At 38.0% G+C, this 22,393-nt stretch overlaps 1 protein-coding gene across 2 annotated transcripts in view; it reads right to left on the bottom strand.

Annotated features, from left to right (window-relative positions):
* dhrsx (dehydrogenase/reductase (SDR family) X-linked) overlaps positions 1-22,393 on the bottom strand; it is a 76,211-nt gene that overhangs the window by 13,609 nt on the left and 40,209 nt on the right. For both annotated transcript variants that reach the window (XM_084395623.1, XM_084395622.1), the window contains exon 3: positions 21,687-21,752. In XM_084395623.1, the coding sequence (XP_084251749.1) occupies positions 21,687-21,752 (66 nt within the window). The remainder of the gene's footprint in view (positions 1-21,686; positions 21,753-22,393) is intronic.

Here is a 22,393-nt window from a genome sequence, read left to right as displayed (position 1 = left end):
CAGAAGGCCTTTATTAACCCCATAGACCCGAATGGATTACTGTTATCATGGATGGATGCACTTTTTTTTGGCTTCAAAAAATCATCCTCCATTCACTGCCATTAAAAAGCTTGGAAGAGCCAGGACATTTTGTAATATAACTCTGATTGTATTCGTCTGAAAGAAGAAAGTCATATACACCTAGAAAGGCTAGAGGGTGAGTAAATCATGGGGTGATTTTCATTTTTGGATGAACTATCCCTTTAATGTAGGAATTCTGAAAAGCTGGAAGGTGAATATACTGAACTTTATATTCAACAATATAACCCTTCAAACTTAATAGTTCACCCAAAAAAATTTAACTTCTGCCATTATTTACTCACCTCATGTTGTTTCAAACCTGTATGCCTTTCTTTCTTCTACAAAACAAAAGAAGATAACTAAACAGATTTGGTTACTATTGGCCTCCATTGTAAAAAACAAAACAAACAAACAAAAAGTACTGAGACATTTCCCAAAATATTATAATTTTTTTCACAGAAGAAAGACAGGTTTAGAACGACATGATAGTGAGTAAATAATGACAGAATCTTTTTTTTTTTTTTTTTTTTTGGGTGAAAAATCCCTTTACAGACTTTCTTCAAAATGTAGGCTTTGTCAAGCCAAAATAGTGAAGTTGTTTTGAATTTTTTTGCTTTTCTTATAAAAAAATAGGCATTTCCTGTTTCACTTAAATTTTACTGCCTTACATTAAAATCTGAATTGCAGTTTATGCATCTTGTTTGCACAATACAAAACCAGTAAATTAATTGGCATTTAAAAGGCATATTCAATTCAATCCAATTCTGAAAAGCACACAACCTGGTAAGCACAAAAAAATGAATTGCTCAAGGACGGCACAAGCATGCAAATGAAAATACTGAATCATCCAATAATATGAGGCCTCTGAGAAAGGTCTTCATTTCATCAGCTGAACAAGTCATTTTCTGGATACAAATCGGTTCGAGCACTTACACATCACAGCAATAACGTATTCAATATAACAACAGCATTAAATGCCATACTGAATGCAGTATATTTACATATGTAGTTCATAATAGTCAAACGCATTTGTCCTCCTCAAATAAAACAAGTAAACTCAGCTTGTCAGCTTGTTTTAGAGGGGTTGGTTTCAAATAGTTGGAGGCTAAATTCTCTGTTGATTCATCCAGTGTTCTCATGCATGCCGTAGTTCATTTAATAACATTTTTATGTTTGTCTGTACATCAAAGCACGTTCAATTAGTCGAATTTCAAAGCATGCAAATTATTCCACTCACTAACACTCACGGCAAGGTCAAAAGGACATTTTTCCCATCATCCCAAATGACCTGGCAGTGTTTCAATGATCGCTTCTTTTAAGATAAACATTTGAAACAAAATTACTATAATTGCCCAAAAATCAGCTCCAAAAAAAATAAATAAAAATAATAATAATATCTAGCTGAACCAGGCAGTGCAACTAAATTTAAATGCTATTGAATTAAAGACTATAACTCTCTTAATCGATACAATCTTGACAATACAGCTCACTACAAAGTGCATCTTAAAGGAGTCATAATGTTGTGTTACCTTGGATACCCAATGCTCTATTATAGTCTTTCAGGCACTTCTAAAAAAGAAAAGTGGAAAAAAAATCAACACAGAGCCCCTCAGACCCTTATTTCTAAAGGCATTATTGTCTCGCGAGATCTGATGCGATGTTTTGGCTGTTGTGGACGGTCATTATAATAATGCAAATGAGGGGCGCGTTGATTGGTCGTAGAAAAAATACACCATTTCCAGATACATTCTTACAGAAGCCCCACTAACTGAAAGCTATTTTCAAACTGCATGTTTTGCATGAGTTTGGCTAATAATGTTTAGTGGTATATTGTTTTCATACTTGCATTTAAACAGTTTTAGCCACTGAGCATGGACTCCTGTACCGTCACTACTGTAGCTGCTAGTGTAAAACAAAGTGGAAAGATGTGGCTAGCATTCGTAGAGTCCATTCCCCGTGTTTACCTCGAAGGTAACGTTACATACAATAGCCGCATTAGCAGTTAGCTGCTATTTGTTAACCACAGTAGAGCAATAAAAACACAGTTTTACCTTTTCAATTTCTGGCAAGTCCGTGATGGTGGGGATGGCACCTTTTCCCAAACGGAGCTTCGAGGCCAAGTTCGCCTGATATTGCCCCAAATTTGTAAATGATTCCGGTGTAAAATGTTTAGCGCACACACCTAACGATACGCCACTTGAAAGAGTTGTTGGGACAGCGTCATTAAAAATGAATTTCCTCCACTGTTCCCTGATAGTTTCGTCCGTTTTTGGTAGATAAAACACATTTGCATGTTGTTTGTGGCAGTCAACCACAGAGCATCTCAGGTGTGCACTCGGTTTCTCCATCTTTCTCGAGTCGACTAAACTGAATCTGAGGGGGAGAGGGGGAGAGGGGCGGGCTTCCCGCGGCATAGGTTTGCGGTGTCCATATTTGGTATATCCTCCCCCGTCTTGACGTCAAGAGGGGGAAGAAATCAAAATCTCGTTTTTTCGTGCGCGTGCACGTGGCCTATTTTACAAACCCTGAGGTAAACAAACGCTTCACTTTTAAATATCGGCTTCCCGGCCAGTGTATAATCATTATGCAATCATAACATACATTGATTCTCGTGGAAAAGTGAAATTTCTACATTATGACTCCTTTAACTTAAAATCAAGTTCTGCCCATATTAAATATATTTTATGTTACTAATGTTGTTTTCCTGTAGCTCAAACAGTAGAGCGTTGGTGCTAGCAACGCCAAGGTCATGGGTTCGATTCCCAGGGAAAGCAAGAACTGACAAAATGTAAAATGTGTACCTTGAATGCAATGTAAGTCGCTTTGGATAAAAGCGTCTGCCAAATGCATAAATGTAAATGTAATCTTGAAACGTGTCAATTAACTTATCAATCTGTCATGTTTCTTTGATGTAACACTAATTAACGTGCTTTAAATTTGACATCTCCTTTTTGAATGAACAGGCTCATATGGAAGACCTAATCTATTCTAAATAATTTGATGTGTCTTTATCTCTGTTTAACGGGGTCACAATCCCAATCGTGGAAACAGAAGCTAGAGTTTTGCCCACTCATCATTCCTGTTCTTGTTCTCCATCAACTTTAATTAGGCATATCATTCATTCAGTCTGACGGAACTAACCTTTGAGCTAATAATGGCTCCCAAGTGAGAATTAGACCATTACATGCCTGCCGGGGTGGAGACCAAGAAATGTACACAGAAGGCCTTCTAAAAGAGCAGTGATAAAGCCAATGCAGTTCTTTTTTTAAATAACATGTTTAGCCTGATGTTGATAAATGTGCCAGAACATGTCCAAGTTTAGGGTATAAATTTGAAAAGGTAGAAAACCCTTAAGGTTTTTATTGTGGCATTTTGTTGATAGGCAAAGTAACCCTATAAGCCTTGAAACCCAAGCTTTTTGTTGCTCTAATGTGATTCAGAATGCTGTTGTGTTTACCTCAAAGAGCCCTTTGGGCTTTCGGCTTATTAAAATGAGAAGCTACATTAAAATACTCTAGTCATATGCACATCACTGCTTCAATCAGCTTTCGTTGTCATGTTATGCAAATCCTGGTATTTTGTTCATTTTTTTCCCCCTCCCTGAATTATAGTGAGGTGAGGCAAGGTTAACTATGACAAAGCGTTCACCTTTACTTTCCTATCAAAACAGAGTCAACCAGAGTTAGAGGTGGCCCATAGTCGTCAAAAATAGAAGGTATGAAAAAATAGTTTAAAAAAAAGCCAACAGAATGGTGATAATCTTACAATGACTGCAACTCCAATTAGATCATTATTACATTTGAGTTTTTATCATTCCATTAGTTTGTAAAACATTAAATTAAATTCCAGCTGAAATTCCACTAAATTGAATCAAATTTTGGACTAGCTAAATGGTCTAAATTAAATCAACAATTAAATATTTTCAAACAAAAAATAATTAATTTGAATGAATCTGTTTTGGTCTTGTTGTATGAACCTAAAATCAAATGTTTCAAATGTTGCCATCACTCACACACTGCTGCAATATATCAGCCTTTGCTTTTCTGATGAAGTCACTCTAACACTGAGATTATTAATACATTAATTGAAACCCTGTAAGTTTCAGAACTCAAAATGTCCTTGTTAGTCCAAACAGCTTTTAATGAAACCAAACTCAGAAAACATCTCGTTTCTGATTGTCACATTATTATGTCATAGTGCGCCAAAAGACCACCTCTGCAGAATCAGATTGAGGCATCATTGCCTCTTTGGCTCCACTGGCGTGTAAGTGAGATGAGAAGGAGAGAAGAGAGATACAGGATCACTGGACTAAAAATAACATTACTTTCCAAAGGATCCTAATGCTATGAAAGTGGTTATTTATTTTCAACTATGTGAATGTCCAACAAGTAGAGCTTTATTTGTTTGTTCGGTACATTTCACTGTGGATTCTTTGGTAAATCAGTCGCAATTTGGGCACAGGCTTTACAAACATACTTTTACTGTAAGATATGGACTCGACAGTAATGCCACAAAATGCTGTTATCTAAATTGGGATTAAATTATATACAGAAAGCGATCAAAGAATGCTCTCTTTATAATTGCTGGAGCTGTCAATCACACAGCGCGAGTCACCAAAACTCCCGTTATAATCAATGACGCTGTCTATACTGTACAATGAATCTCATTTACATCGTGTTCGAGCAGTTAGTTATGATGAAAGCATTTGTGAGAGAGCAGATATAAAGTTGAATATCTTGCATCCCGTCTTAAAGGAACACGCCGACTTTTTGGGACTTATTCACCGTATCCCCCAGAGTTAGATAAGTCCATACTAGGGCTGAACGATATATCGTTATCGTATCTATATCTCGATATGAACTTTCAAGATATTACTATCGAAAAAAGCAACGATATAGACGATATAGATTTCCCCTCTCCGCGCTCGCCCTGCATACAACTCTGACAGTCACAACAAACATCAGTTTTACGAGTGTCCTTGAATGCACCGCTAAAGCCAGCGCGCACACACTACCAGGGACGTGGGAACTATATTGTGAGAGGGGGGGGGGCGGCGTTTCCATGGTGACGCGTCATTGCTTGTCACGTGACACACCGCAACAGCGCTGAATGAATGATGATCTGCTTTTATGTAATTTTTCCTTTTTTATTCAGAATATTCACAAATGTGTTAGCTATGGCATGAAATATCTGATATTCCGATTGTCAAATACATGCAAGTGGAAGTATATTGTTGTTTAAACACCTTTATAACGATCGCGTTAGTTGAGCTGTATGCGCGATGGGCGCCGCCGTGTTAGTTTGTGACGCAGTTCAGAGAATCGGATCTGTTGGATTTACAACCTCTATGTTTACAACACGTGAATTCATCCACTTCTCCCGAAATACTTAAAAGTAAGTGGCTGGTGAACTGGGAATAGAATAGAGTAAACATTGAAGTTACTTACACAATGTGTATCTGATATGAATAAAACGTGTCGAATTATAATGGAAAGGATTATTATTACCTCTTCCATAGACATCAGTGTGTATTTTACAAACTCTAAATGTATTGTTTTTTTTAGTACTTACGTAGTCATATCGTATTGTATCGATATCGAGATATCTGGCATGAAAATCGAGATATGAAATTTTGTCCATATCGTTCAGCCCTAGTCCATACATACCCTTTTCATCTCCGTGCGTGCTGTAACTCTGTCTGACGCACCCACCGCTAGCCTAGCTTAGCACAAAGACTGGAGGTAAACGGCTCCAGCTAGCATACTGCTTAGAGCCCTGCATAACCGAGACCTGGCCCGTGGTGTTCAAGCCCTAATCCGGCCCCAGCCCGAAAACGTCTGCAATTTTTCAGCCCGAGCCCGACCTGAGACCAACATCAATATCACTTTAAAGGGATAGTTCACCCAAAAATGAAAATGCTGTCATCATTTACTCACCCTCATGTTGTTCCAAACCTGTATGATTTCCTTTCTTCTGCTGAACACAAAAGAAGATATTTTAAAGAAGGTTGGTAATTAAACAGTTGCTGGTCCCCATTGACTTCCATAGTATTTTTTTTTTCCTACTATGGAAGTCAATGGGGTCCATCAGTCGTTTGGTTACCGACTTTCTTCAAAATATCTTCTTTTGTGTTCAGCAGAAGAAAGAAAGTCATCCGACAATTAAACTACCACCACCGACAATTATGCCCACAAATATTAATACAGACTGTCCATTACAGAGAAGCATAAGCATGCAGTAGAGAATAAATGTGATCCAGCAGTAAATAAAGATTTACGGCCTACCTTTTTTTTATGTTAAGTAATGTTACTGAAGAACAACGTTTCAAAGAACTCTTCGCCAACTGGCTAACGTTAAATAATAATACAAATATAATACATTAAAAAATCCGTTGAACTGTGTTGTGAAGAAAAAGAATAGCATCCACTGTTGAAGGCTTCAGACTCACTGTTTGTTGTGTTAATCAAATCAAAACTCTTTCAAAATGCAACTTTTCCTGAAGTATTGGGAACTTTTAGTAACTCCCCACGCTCCAACTTCTCAACTCCTGATGCTCTCCATGGTCAACTGTCACCTAATGCATTGCACGTGCGTCGCGTTACTCGCGTAATCGCATATTGCATTGCATATAATATTATCAATATAACAATATTTCATACAGTAGCCTGCGCTCTGCACGTATATTATGGGCACGATGAAAGGAGAGAAGCTAAATGAGCCCGAGTCCAAACAAAGCCCGATCTGTAAAAAAAAAGAAAAAAAAGGCCTGACTGCTCCCAATAAGTGACAAAATAACGCCAACATTTTCCTATTTACATGTTGTGATTTGTATAGTCACAGCGTGTACGAATAACAAGGTCACATGAGACACAACCATCTTCTAACCGTATACATACTGGGAACTATATTCTCAGAAGGCGAAGCCTTCTAGGTGATGGTTGTGTCTCATGTGACCTTGTTATTCGTACACGCTGTGACTATACAAATCACAACATGTAAATAGGAAAATGTTGGCGTTATTTTGTCTCTTATTGGGAGCAGTATGCTAGCTGGAGCCGTTTACCTCCAGTCTTTGTGCTAAGCTAGGCTAGCGGTGGGTGCGTCAGACAGAGTTACGACACGCACGGAGATGAAAAAGGTATTTATGGACTTATCTAACTCTGGGGGATACGGTGAATAAGCTAAAGTCCCAAAAAGTCGGCATGTTCCTTTAAAGTGACAGATGCCTAATATAGCCAACCTGCTGCCATCTGTGTCATTAAAGTTAATCAAAAAAAAATCACTAAATGATCTTGACGGAATAACTTTTGTAGCTTTAACAAGGATTGATCTACATTTAATTCATATAGTGAAGATTAATGCGATGTTATTTTACATTTGATTATTCAATTTCTGTGCCTGAATTACTGTTAGACCTAAAACATAAAAAAAAAAAACATGGATTCCAGAAAAACTAAAGTGAAAAAAAAAATTGGGGGAGAAAAAGATAAAATGGATTTCACAGGGCCCTAAATAAACAACATAAAACAATGATGTTAAAAACAAAAATGAATAAAAAAAATCAGTTTCTAATTATGTCAGTCCGCATCTCTGCACATCCAGTTATGGCAAACAAAAATGATTCATGTGATATAATATAACTCAGAACTTAGCTAGGTGGTATTACTCTTAACAAAAAGTCAAGCAGTTAATCTAACCCTGCCTCATGAACACCTCTCTAATCCTCAAGGCCTCTTCATTTCTGAGAATTACTGTGATAAACAGCATCACACCTTTAAGGTTTATAGCCCATCTCTGGCTGATCGAAATTGGTTGTTAGGGTGGAATGGCCTTTGGTCCCCTTACAGTGCACTTGAACCAAACACTATCAATCCATGAGATCAGCCCAGAAAAATAATGAAGGGAAGGGCGTAAACGGGATGGCAGGAGGGATGAGAAAACCAGGTGCAATGAACAGAGATTCTGATGGCAGTATGAAAACCGCAGATGGAAACGGGAGAGAATAGGCCCTTGCTGCATCAGACCTATTTATCATACAAACAGAAAAATATTGTCTCTCTGGCCTTCCCATTAATATTTACAATTATATACTATTTCATTGGTGACTTAGAAGTGAAGCTCTTATACCAGTGATAAAATGTGAGTATCTGTTCCTTTGGTACAGAGTGCAGCTTTCCAGTGCTGAGTACTCAACCGCATAATTAAACTAATTATAGTTACACAATTACAGCAATTACCCACTACATTACATTAATCGTCCGACACTACCCCAGTTTAGAGTGTGAAATGCCATTCTGACTAGCAACCCTTGATTACAAAAAACACTCATTCATCGCCAAATAAAAGAGTGTTCTCCGACAACTTAAAATAGCAAAAAGGACAACCTATATTAGACTAATCTTGGTTAAAATGCTCGTTTTTGGGTGAATTTATAGTTGCATTGAAACGAAAATTGAACCTATCCATTTTCTAAATGCATGTTATTGATCTTATTGTGAACACTTTATTCATGCATACATTTTATTCAGTTACATTTTTTGTCCTTGTAATTTTTGTCCAGCGCATAAACCCGCTTCTTTTTACAATTGACTGCTAGCTCGCATTGAGAAACTGCCTCCATCCAATCAACAACTAGAGGATTGAAACAAGACCCTGTCTACATGTTTCACTTGGATGTATGTTAAAATATGGAAGAAAAGATCTGTTGCTACTTCTGTTACATCGTGACTTTGACTTTAAAGGGTTAGTTCACCCAAAAATGAAAATTCTGTCGTAATTACTCACCCCAGTAATTGTTCCAACCCCGTAAGACTTTCGTTCATGTTTGGAACACAAATTAAGATAATTTTGATGAAATCTGAGAGCTGGCTTACTCCTTCATAGGCTGCTAGGTAATTGATATCTGCCATCCCAGAAACGTTAGTAAAGACATTGTTGCAAGTGGACACACAAATCGGATCTGAACAGTTGCGATACACAGTGTGGACGTCAATAATTTTAGATCAGATTCCAAATGGATACACAAATAATCGGATTTGGACAGACAGTCTGAACGTAGCCAAAGTGGTTCAGTATAAATTACCTTCCAGAACTGTCTTGCACGACTCCAAACAGCAGCATCTGCCTCCGAAAGCAAGATAACACATTATTGCGTTTCGTCTGCATGCTCTGAGACGCAAGTAATTTATTATATACGAAAATTATTATATACAGTAGCTTCTCCTAATTTTCTCACCAGTTTATCAGGAATTAACGTTTTTTGTTCTCTTTGACTCACTGGATGGAAACAATGCTTTATTCTCAAATGTTTTATGCTTTGCAACTTAAAATCGCAACTTTGGATGGAAACATATTGACTTTCCTAGCTGCACCCTTCACACACATTAAATGATTTGAATTTATGACACTGGGCCGAAAGAGTATTAAACAGAGGGGATATAAACAGTAAGAGTGATGTCTCTCTGTGGTGACATTGTGTAAAATGACTCATGGAATAAAAGGGCAGCGGGGTGCGATACAGCTGAGTGTGTACGAATGAGTCTTTGGGGGGAGGTGGGGGGTATATCAGGACATGTTCATGGGGCAGAACCCTAATGATGTATTGTGTACTCCCTTAGGTTTCTCTCTGTGTGTTGTGCATATTTAAAAGGCAGTTTATGGTGTGAGGCGAGAAGGATGACTTGCATAGCAGTCCCGTGTACGATAGCTCTACATTGTCTCCCTCACAAAATTTGCAGTGTTTCAGGCTTCAGGCCTTTTCCACAACAACATTGTCAATACAGACATCTAAAGCAGGGGTGCCCAATTCCTATTCCTGGAGATCTACCTTCCTGCAAAGTTCAGCTCTGCTTAACACACCTGTCTATAATTATAAAGTGCTCCTGGAGACCTAAATTAGCTGATTCATGTGTGTTTTATCAGGGTTAGAGCTAAACTTTGCAGATCTCCAGGAACAGGATCGGGTACCCCTGATCTACAGGGTGTTTTCACACTTGGTTAGTTCCAAGGTCTTATAACAGTTGGCATGAATTGACATATGAATGCACCAAAGCAAACCCAAATTGAGGCCATTTCAAGAGGTGGCCCGAGTATGATTTATATGTATGCAAACAGTTAATTAGAACTGTTTTACTGTTTTCATTTGTTTTACTCCTTGGCGCAACATATTTCCTGTTTCAACTAATTGAATAAGTAGATATTGGAGCCACAGGCAAGAAACTGTGCAATGGCAGTGAACTGTCCTTGAGTATGTTCGTATGGGTATGTATGGTGGCCTCATCGTGCCACTCACTCAATAAGGGGAGAGAAGATGTCGGAATACCTATTCTCTGACAGCAATGATTTTGAACCCTCTCTTCTCTTTCTTTCTTTCTTTCTTTATAAAGCACAATTTAATACAACAACAGTTGCCCAAAGTGCTGTAAAAAGAACTTAAATAAAATACTAATCATACAAAGAAAAATAGTACAACAATAACATACGTACAAATAGCCTAAGTAGACACAAATTAAAAGTAAAACATGCCTCAGCACCTAATCGAGATTAAAATCCCGGGATAGCAAATGAGATTTTAACCAAGTTTTAAAGTCCAACTGAAATCGAAATGGACCCTATTTACTTTGTTAGCGCATATTACTAGTCTTGTGGTGAACAATTCATCCGTGCAAGTTAAAACACAGAAAACAATTTTTTGGCTTCGTAATCTTTAATCAAAATCTGAAAATGCCCCTCCCCTCTGCATTGGAGGACCTTCCCTGATGACGTAGGTTTGACGGCTTGGTTTGGGAAACGCTTAACCACTCCCCTCAAATCGTTAGTCTGTAATGAGCGAGAGATGGAGAGGAGGAGCGCTAGAGTAAAACCCTGCCCTCTGTTCAATATTCCTTTTCACTGGGAAATACGTCACAGCACTGGAGAAAAGTCGTTTGCAACTTCCGGTTCACGCGGACTTTAAAAATGGATATTGTTGGAGCCATTCTGATATGCAATGGTAATATGTTCCACAATTTAGGTGCAGCGACAGAAAAATCCCGATCACCCCTTAGTTTCAGTCTGGATCTGGGAATAGTCGAGAGCAACTGATCAAAGGACCCAAGAGATCTAGCAGATGTGTGCCGTTTTAGTAGGCCAGTAAGGTACGGTGGCGCCAAGCCATTTAATGATTTAAAAACAAATAATACAAGTTTATATTCGATTCTGAAACGCACCGACAACCACTTAAGTGAAGATAAAATTGGTGTAATATGCTCATATTTGCGAGAACTTGTCAACAGTCTAGCGGCCGCATTCTGGACTGCCTGCAACCGCAGTAGTGCTGTCTGGCTAACTCCTATATAAAGAGAGTTACAATAGTCAAGCCGTGAAAAGAAATAAGGCAAGAATGACTCTACTCTCTAACTCATAAGAGAGGCCTTTAGGCAGTTAAGTATATTTGTATTAAAACATTTCATGGGAGACCCTCTTTGCAATGTCTTGGAGATCATATACTTAATGTGGGCATCCCATGACAGATCAGATGATATTTGAACTCCAAGCAGTTTAAATGAAGAAAATGTATTGATTGCATGTCCAGAAATTACAGGAGAAGGAAGAGAGGGGATGTTGTCATCTTTCCTGGCACTAATTACCATATCCATGATCTTAGCCCCATTCATAGCCAGTGAAAATTCCTGTCCCCATTCTGCCACTGAATCCAATGCCTTCTGAATTAGGCCAGGTAGGGATCCCGTTAGAAGCTCAGTGTTTGTTAGATCATCAACATATTTCCAAAACTATGAATACTGAGGGAGCCAGAAATGGATCCAGATTGTTTATACAGATGAGAAAGAACAGAGGGAATAAAAGTTCCCCCTGGGGAACACCAGCTGGAATTGGATATGAGTTAGACACACAGGAACCCTGTTTCACCCTTTGCTCTCTGTTACTCAGATAACTCCTCACAATGAGCCAACGGGGCGTTTGACATGCATGTCAGCCAGAGCATGAAGCAATTGACACTGCTCAATTGTGTGAAAGGCTAGAATAAAATGAACAAAAAACACATGAATGTCCATTTTGTGGTTGTTATTAAATTCTTCTTGCCAGTATTGAAGAATCTGATTTAGGGTAGTGTCAGTTGTTCCGTTCGCTATGAAGCCATTTTGCGAAGGCGCAATCTTAGTGATTGTATTGTCCAGAATGGCATCTCTGAGGATTCCTGATTAATGAAATCTGGCAGTAATCTTCTGGAAAACTGGGATTTTTTTTTTTTTTAGGAACAGCTTTGACCATAGCCTCCTTCCAATGTTTTGGAAAAATATTATGTTGAATGCATGTGTTAAAGATATCACATGACACAGGTGCCAGGTCTTTAAGACCCAAGGAGGAGTACAGTCAGGACCAGCAGCCTTCGCTGCATTCATTTTGCGAAGTCTAGCTTTAACTTGCCCAATACTCAGGGGAGGTATTCTACCACTTTGACAGCTTGTGAATAACATCATCTTCAGAGGGAGAAGTGTGGATCACTTGATCACACGGAAGCAAAATGCTTAGCAAAGGTATCACACTCATGTTGCAAGATGTTATAATCCTGAGACACAACATCTCTCCAATCTCCTTCCATCCCCATTAATGCCTTCACAGACTTAAATAACTGTTTTGGCTTAGTACAGCACAGTTCTTCCACTTCGTTCTTGTAGTATTGTTATTTATGTATTTATTTTTGCATTCTTAATTTATTTGGCAATAACTGATTTTAGATTCATATGGCAAGTTTTATCACCAGAGTAAAATGCATGCTGCCTCTCTTTTATCAGATCTTTAATGTAAACTTTCTTTAATGGAACAGTTTTGTCCAAGATAGACCCAGTGGAAGTATAGGCACTAGCCTTTGCCTCAGGGTCAGTAGCCTAATGAACCTCAGGGGTGTGTTTTCTGCAGAAGATGTGTTGAATAGGATAGGAGGGCCATTTCCCAGCATTCAACATGATAGTCTGATGGTCAGAGGAGCCAACAGGGGGAAAATGCTCAGGTGACACATACATGGGACCAAAGTTGGTAAAGATTGAATCAAGATGACTGGCCTTTCTTGTTGATCCAGACACTACTTGTTTCAATCCATGTCTGCTACAGATGGTTTCAGACTTATATCTATTTGTGTCTCCAAGTATGACAATTGTGGCTTGCTGGTAGTTGCATTCAATGTTGTCAAGACAGGGATCCAAGAATTGTGTAGTTAGCATCAGGTTAGGCCGTTGCTGAAGAACGTGGTGGAATGCACAGCACAGGAACAATACAACTTAACCCTAGATGAAGATGATTGGATCGTAATCAGACCCATAGAGATTCCTGCTCGTCATCTTCTAAATGAGTCAGTTGCTTTTATGTGTTGTTGTAGACATACAGTGCAACTCCTCCTCCCCCGCTGCCCTTAAGATCCTGCCGATGCAGTGTATATTCTAGAAAAATTAAAGTTGAATCTGGAATAGCAATATTCATCCAGGTCTCTGACACGACAATAACAGCTGACTTATAATAATAATAATAATAATAATAATTCATTACATTTATATAGCGCTTTTCTTGGCACTCAAAGCGCTTTACATAGAAGAGGGGGATCTCCTCAACCACCACAAATGTGCAGCATCCACCTGGATTATGCGACGGCAGCCATATTGCGCCCATAGAACGCCCACCAAACACCAGCTTATTGGTGGAGAGGAGACAGAGTTATGAAGCCATTGAGTATATAGGGATGATTAGGAGGCCATGATGGACACTGGGCAAATTTGGCCGGGATGCCGGTGTTACACCCCTACTCTTTTGAAAGACATCCTGGGATTTTTTATGTCCAAGCTTCAAATCAGAATTTATTTTTTGACGCACGCACACTGCACGAATATAGAGTTTCCCGCTGTTTGCACATAATAACTTTTCTCCTAAATTGATTCTTTATCTGTTTTAAACAGCACAGCAGACTTAATATATATCCATTTCTGGTCATAATTTGGAGACAATGGACATATGAACCGTTGTGCAGTGCTGCTTATATTTATTACGCAGTAAAAATGCCCCTCCCCGCCATAGACAATAAAAAAAAGTGCCCGTGCCCAAAACCGGCTGTGGATGTCATCTGTGGATGAGAATCCGAAAGAACAAGGATTGGTGGGACGTTGTCCTGCTCCACTTCACAGACACTGAGGTGAAAGGAGGAGAATTTTAGAATGACAGGACACTCATTTATTTGACACTTTATTCAACAGGAAGAACAGCTCGTTCACGCGTCATACGTCATTACGCTATTTCTACGTCTTTGCACATGCGCAGTCCTTTCAGTTTCGGTTTTCAATCCGATCAAGTGTTTACATGTTCTCTCGATTGGATTAGAAATGGAATAAACCACCCCTTTCAATCCGATCGAAATTTCATTCGGATCGAGCTCGATCGGATCGATTAAGATGTTTACATGAGGGCTTCTTTTTAGTCTGATTGAGCCGTCAATCCGATTACTAATTGATTACTTGGTTGCACGTAAACGTAGCCAATGCTGTAATGTACAGTGCTATGCATAAGTGAATACACCCATGCTAAAGTTGACTAAAAAGAGGAATAAAAAATCATATTTTGGAAATTGAACTTAATGCCTTAATTTAAAAAATTAGGAAAAATCCAACCTTTAAGGACACCAATTTTCTTTGTGAATGAGTAATGTATCGTAAATAAATAAATGTTCTTCCTTAAATACATGGTGCATAAGTGAGTACACCCCTATGTTAAATTCCCATAGAGGCAGGCAGATTTTTATTTTTAAGTATTTTTTTATTTTTTATTTTTAGGATACTATGCATCCTGATAAAGTTCCCTTGGCCTTTGGAATTAAAATAGCCCCACATCATCACATAGCATTCACCATACCTAGAGATTGGCATGGTTTTATTTCAGTTAGCCTAATAGCTAGTTTGATTTGCATTGAGAGATGATCTTATGGAAAGTACCCCATGCCAATCTCTAGGTATGGTGAAGGCTATGTGATGATGTGGGGCTATTTTAATTCCAAAGGCCAAGGGAACTTTATCAGGATGCATAGTATCCTACATTTTTTTAAAACAAAAATACTTAAAAATAAAAATCTGCCTGCCTCTATGGGAATTTAACATACAGTGTACTCACTTATGCACCATGTATTTTAAGGAAGAACATTTATTTATTTACGATACATTTATTTATTTATTTATTTACGATACATTATTCATTCACAAAGAAAATTGGTGTCCTTAAAGGTTGGATTTTTCCTAATTTTTTAAATTAAGGCATTAAGTTCAATTTCCAAAATATGATTTTTTATTCCTCTTTTTAGTCAACTTTAGCATGGGTGTATTCACTTATGCATTGCACTGTATATTGAAACATCGGAAATGTTTAAAAATCATATCACCGTTATTGAAAAAAATTATATTGCGATATATATTGAATTATTGTCCAGCCCTAGAAAAAAGATTCTTAAAATTGCTTTAAAGGTTACAAAGGAAACCATCTAGATCTACTATAAAGAAGTAGGCTGCAGTTCCTAGAATCCATCCAAAATCTCCTAAAGTTGATGCCATCATATCCTTGCTCCCAAATTAAACATGTTGTCAGTCAAAAATGTAGTTTGAATGTGCATTTATGCTATACTAAGTTAAAATGTATTAAAAGCCGAAAAAAGCAAGCTACCCAAACAGCTCCTGTGATGGCAAAGCTAAATTTTCAGTAGACAACAACACTTCAGTCTTCAGTGACACACGATCCTTCAGAAATCATTCAAATACGCTTATTTGGTTCTCTGAAAACATTTCTTATTATTATCAATGTTGAAAACAGTTTTGCTGCTTAATATTTTTGTTAAAACTGTGATAAATTTTTTTTCAGGATTCTTTCATAAACAGAAATTTCAGAGGAACAGCATTTATTTCAAATAGAACATCATAAATGTATTGAATAAAAATAATAATTTCTTTTAAAAAAAGAATACTGATCCCAAATTCCTGAACTGTAGTGTATTTTAACATCACAAATGTACTTTGTTTAGTTTTACTACACTTTTATACATTTTTAATTAATATTATCAATGCCATCAATCATTTAACAGGCCTATACTCAAATATTCAATTTAATATTAAAGTAACACTTTTTGGTCCATGTCCTAGTCTTAGTTTGGTTCTTGAAAAGAGGAGTAAATAAATCACCCTATTTTCGATTGTGCCTGAACCTGAAGCGAGACAAGAACCAATAATCCTGGTGTTCTCCAAAAATCAAAACCTTTAGAAACTCTACGATGGCAAGTTCTGTCTGTGTATTTACACTCTATGCTTTTCATTCCAGACTTTCTCAAAGCCCTTCGTGAGCTGTCTGTCCTGGCATGATTGATCGCTGGTGTGCCTTTAGAAGAGCTGCTGGACAGGAATGCCTGCAGATGTTCTGTTCTGATTAAGAATCCAAGCAGCACTAATGAGCACAAGAGCCCATGCAGAACTCCTGAGTGCTGTTTCCTGATGGCACCTGACCAACAGGTCTGCTAAGAGGCGAGTTAGTCTCGGGATACGACCCACCACGGAATATACCCGTCTCATCCTTATTTGCTCTTTCTGTTACCATTTTCAGTTTGGATGTGCCAAAGAGTGTGGTAATGAGGTAATCTTGGCACCAGAGGTACAGTGCCAGCTGGAGGCCATTGTGATTGGCATACCTCCATTTTCAAGTACCAACAAAGACATTTCCCCCCTTCTCCATTTTCAAATGCTGCCAGTAAATCAGACACGGGCTCCTGAGAGAGGAAGACTGATAGAGAATAACTCCTGGGTAAGTGACAGCTCTGGCTGAGATGCGGGGTTTTGTCAGTCGAGTCGGACTCCAACAGGTCTCTGAAAATGTAGATGGAAGATGCAGATTGGGCAGTACATCTTAGAAGGGATGATAAGATTTATCTCTCTATATCAAGACAGGAAGAGACAGAGCAGATCAATAAAGGATGGAGATAAAGAAGGGAATGGGCTGTTTTTTTTCATTGACGCCATAATTGCAGTGTCACACTTCCATTATAATGAAGACGCTCTGTATTTGACACCTCACAGACGTAGGAACCTCCTGTTTGGTGCATATGCGCCGGTGTCTCAATAATACATTTTTTGTTTTTGTTTTAAACGTATGTGAACCTTTGACACAGTGTGTGTTCTGGCCATATGCTGGGGCGTCTGTCTAATTACATCAGGCGGTAGGGTGCCGTCACACCTACAATGAGCCCTCAAGTAGACATTTTACTAAACATTGACTCCACTGGTGAGGATCCAGAAGGTTCTGTGCAGGTTCTGGCTGTGCAGACATCTGCTCTTCACATCAGCTGTAAGCTGGCTTTCAACAGGTACCACAATAAACTCTCACCATGTCCTACTGACAATTACATACAGGTTTATAGGAAGTTTATTGTAAACAGTTCCATTTAAGATTGTAGCATACCAGCACTGAGAGTCATAAACCTTGATCAAATCTTGATACCACAGACCCCTTTTTGTGTAGCAAATAATTACTTTTGGGATCGAACAGTTTTTATCATAAGTTTACATAAACTACCATTCAAAAAGTCTGAGGTCAGTAAGATTTTTTTCTTAAAGAAATGAATGCTTTTATTAAGCAAGGATGCACTGAATTGATCAAAACTTAAAAGTAAATACAAGTATAATGTTACAAAGATTAATTTTTTTAAATAAATGCTGTTCTTTTAAACATTCTATTTATCGAAGTACTAGATACTGAATTGCTGGTACTAATGGTACTAATTTTCTAGCAAAAATATAGAAGTGAAGTAATAAGCAAGTGCTTACTGACCCCAAACTTTTCAATTGTGTATATTACAATCAACCTGTACTTTGTTCAGTTGTAAAATATGTTTTATTAGTGCTGATTAATTAATGTTATCAATACTAAGTCATCAGTTAACTGCCCTAATTCTCAAATGTTAAAAAGTACATTGGTATCAGGCGACGAGAATCAAATCATTGAGTCTAAAAGAAACCTTTGGTGAACAAAAGACTTGAATCACTGGAATTCATCAAAATTCCTCCCACTAGTGAGAAATCAGAGAAATGTCATCCAAATGGAGAATGTTTGGAGTTGGCAGTTTGGAGTCACAAAAAACACCAGAGCAACATCCAAAAATTGCTCAGCATAACTAACATCAGAAAGAAACTGGGCAAAACTAGTATCCATGGCAGAGTAGCAAGGTGGAAACACCAAGAAGAACACAAAAGCTTGCCTCATGTTTGCTAAGAAGAACTTGGATGATCCTCAAGAATTCTGGATCAAGTTTTTATAAAGAGATTAATCAAAAGTAGAACTTTGGGCTTGTTATGTCTGGCGAAGAACACTGCATTTCATATTAGAAACCTATTCCTTAATTCCACATCTCTACAATCGGAAAAGCCAAAAGAGAACAAGGACGTAACCATATAATTTTTTTTTTTTTTTTTTGTTCAGTGTAATCATGATCTTGCATACTTTTTAAGACAGACAGTATGTAGATTGAGATGAAGTCTGTCTGTGCAAAGCAGAGGAAGAGACATTTAAACAGACATTCGATGGCCATACAATATGTATGTCACATATCAGCACATCTTGGTCAAACAACTACAGTAAACTCTGAAAGTGCATGTCACTATGGCAGGCTCCATGACCACATCTAACATCTGACACAGACACTTTCTGAAAACCGTTGAGATGAGCTACAAAGGCCTTGTCAATCAGAAATCACACCAAAGATCCAGCGCTGCAGCAGCTGCTTGGAGAAAGAGACAAGCGGAGGGGTGGAAAACAGCCTTGAGAACATAACTGTCCGCCCATCCAGAGTGACTGAATCCATAACGTGTTGACAGGGTGTATTGCCGCCTGCCACGGCTCAGCTCTGTACGTCTGCCTTGTGTTGTCAGGGCAAGAGAGAGGAGAGCGGATCAGCGTGGGACGAGCGTGCCTGCCAGCAGCGCTTTGCCCTGAATCAGTCACTCAGCACTATCTGTCTAAGATAGACATTATCTTGGAGCTGCAGAGTAAAGGGGTCAGTGTGACCCCGTGATGAGCTTGGCCTGTGCCATTTTGGGTGGTTCAGTTCAATTGAGCTTGGGTACATTCAACTAAAGCTATCTAAATTCAATACTTTAAGGACTACACAGTAATTTTTTTTTTTTTTTCTGGTGCCCCGGTTGGGCAAATACTTGAAATTTTAGCTTGCCCTGCCAACACTTTGACTGATATACTAGTTCAAAAGTTTGGGGTTGATAAGAAAATAAGTATCTTATGCTCACCAAGGCTACATTTATTCAATCAAAAACACAGTAAAAACAATAATATTGTGAAATATTACAATTTAAAATAACACTTTTTTTTTCATTTTAATATTTTTCTATTTTAATATATATAAAAAATGAAATTTATTCCTGTGATGGCAAAGGTGAATTTTCAGCATCATTATTCCAGTCATAAGGGTCACATGATTCTTTAGAAATCATTCTAATGTTGATTTGCTGCTCAAGAAACATTTCTTATTATTATTATCAATGTTGAAAACAGTTGTGCTGCTAAATATTTTTGTGGAAATGGTAATAAAAAATGTTCAGGATTAAACAGTTTAAAAGAACAGCATTTATTTGACACGGAAATGTTTTGTAACAATGTAAATGTCTTAACTGTAACTTTTGACCAATTTAATACATCCTTGCTGATTAAAAGTATTAATTTCTTTTTTTTTTTTTTTACTACTTTTGAACCTCAGTATGTCATGTTTAGTTAGGCATTAGGCATATTTATAATATTTAACCCACTCTAACTAATTCTTCCACAACGATCACAAGTCATCCTCACAATTTGAACAAAACCTCATGTTAGCCAGTTAGAAAACTGTACCATGGTGAGCAAAATTTGCAACAACAAATGTACAAAATGTATCACAGACCAATGTATAAAAACACAAGTCATGTAAAATCAAATAATGTAAGATACGTATAGTGTCAATGCAACAATGGTCCAAAAATGGCTCCTTAATATGTTCTTTGATATTGTAATGGTGATGAATATAATTTATATTAAAACACTTTTGTCTAAGGCAACTGCATGTCATATTCATAATGCATGCTACGCAAGCAAAACAAGACAAGAACTGTGTTCCTAAATCAGTTTATTGCCATTCTACACAGTGCCTAACTTCACACTGGCCCACTTAGCAGCATGAAATACAAAACTATTATTCTAAATTTGAATAAATAATGCATAAGCAAGCAATACAACAATACTTGAAGCTAATGCTGCAGGTTTACACATCTCCAGTTACAGAAGTGAAACACACAGGACCGTTAATAGTGACAAAGATTCAACACTTTTCATGATTCGTTAGGCTAATTGCGGTAACAATAATCGTAATCTTGATTAAGTTTTCAATTAATTGTGCACCTCAAGGTACATTTAATTCACATTTAATTACAGTTATCAGTATGTGTCATAATGATGCTTGTGTTAAATTTTAGTGCAATATTTACTGTGATTCAATCAGGAGCAAAAGAAATGATTACATGAAATAGAGACAAACATTGAAGTAAACATATTCAAGTGTGACCTCTTTGACCACACCAACTTCTTTTAAACCAGCAACATTCTGGCACAGCATTCATTTTTAATAACCCACCAACAGCAACATTTAGCCTGTCCAATTGAGCAGCCGTAAACAAAGATCCCATACAGCCTTCTGAGCCCATTATAATTACATGTCTTATCTTTGTCATCTCAGTCTATCTTTTTTCCTAAATCAACTCCGGTTTAACTGGATGTGATGTCTCTAACCCTCATTAGGTGATTGTAGTCGTATAAAGAGCGATCATGTGTCATTATTAGACCAGCTTAGAGAAGCACAGTGACAGATCATGCTGAGCATAAAGCCACACACATAAACAGACCTCCAGCCAAGCCTTAGCTTGTTTTGAAAGACTCATTTCTTGTTAGCACATCTGACTTCTTCGCAGTATTGCTTTTTTTGGTCTCTGAACCAAAGAAGACCAATTTCAAAACTGGTATTTAAAGTTACGGTTTCAGACAAACTGACCCTGACCCTAGATGAGGGCAGAAGGACAGCTTTCCTTCAGTGCATTATTTCTCAACTTCAATAGCCCAATGATGAAAACTCGGGAGTGAAAACCGACGGGCCTGTTCTCGTCTAGCAGTTGAAAATCCACGTGGGGGAGGGGTTGATACCGCAGGGAAGCGAGCGTGCCTTCATCCGAACCGCAGCTCTCGATATCCCATCTGCATTACAATGAGGTTATGGTTCTTCAGCGAACACAATCATCAAACATCTCTCTCTTGGTATTCTTCTGCTTGCTTTCACACATTCTTCCAGTAAACACACCAGTCCAAACATGGCAAGAAAAATTATACCGTTTAGCTGCAAGTTAAGTGGTATCAGGTCGTGGTGGAGTAAATCATCACCTCAAGGAGAACGTAAAGGTCAGGATCACCGATGGAAGAGGGTGTAGACATGATGATGCTCGGGAATACACTGGGCAGCCTTTCTTACAAGGCAGACCAGCTAAAAGCCCCAGGCCCTCCAAAAACATTTAATTTAGCAAGAATTTTACCTTTTCCCTGATTCAACTCCTGAATCTTCTTCACTGCTGCCAGACCCTCCTCTTCATTGTTCCCAGCTGAAGAAAAGAAAGAACAGACAGGAAAAGGTGTTAAATATACTTATTATTAAGTTATCATTGCATCAATGCCACATGAAGAATTTAAATCAGCAAATTAGTTAAAAAAAACGAATATCAAGATCACTTTATATAATGAACAGATTGAATTTAGGCTTTAATTCACATATAGACATTGATCAGTGAACGCAAACAGAAGCTCAACCGAACCTGCTTGGCGCGCGAAAACAAACCTCATTGATTCTTGCTGAAGCTCAAACGTGCTGCGTAACATGAGAATGAACCTCATTGGCTCAGCATGTCAAGCGAACATGCTTGATCTTCAGATTATCATAACTGATGTGTGAATTGATGAATGTTCATATGTGAATAAAAGCCTAAATTCAGTCTGTTCATCATATAAAGCGATTAAGTGTTTCCCACACATAGACTAATTTGTGGCGGTGCGCCACAGAATCAACACCGGCCGCCACATATTGTGTTTCGTTATAAAAAAAAAAAATGTACGCTATTTAAAACACGCAGCGTATTCATTCAGCTGCATTTCCTTTCCCTGCTCTCCCTCCGTCTCTCTGTCACTCACAAGCGAATTTTTGTCTCGCCAAAGTCATATTTGATCGGTGAGTGATGATAACTGTTGC

The sequence above is a fragment of the Rutilus rutilus genome, assembly GCF_951802725.1.
Source record: "Rutilus rutilus genome assembly, chromosome: 2".
NCBI classification, from domain to species: Eukaryota; Metazoa; Chordata; class Actinopteri; order Cypriniformes; family Leuciscidae; genus Rutilus; species Rutilus rutilus.
Note: the sequence above shows the minus strand (reverse complement) of the source record. Positions and strands in the feature narration are given on the sequence as shown.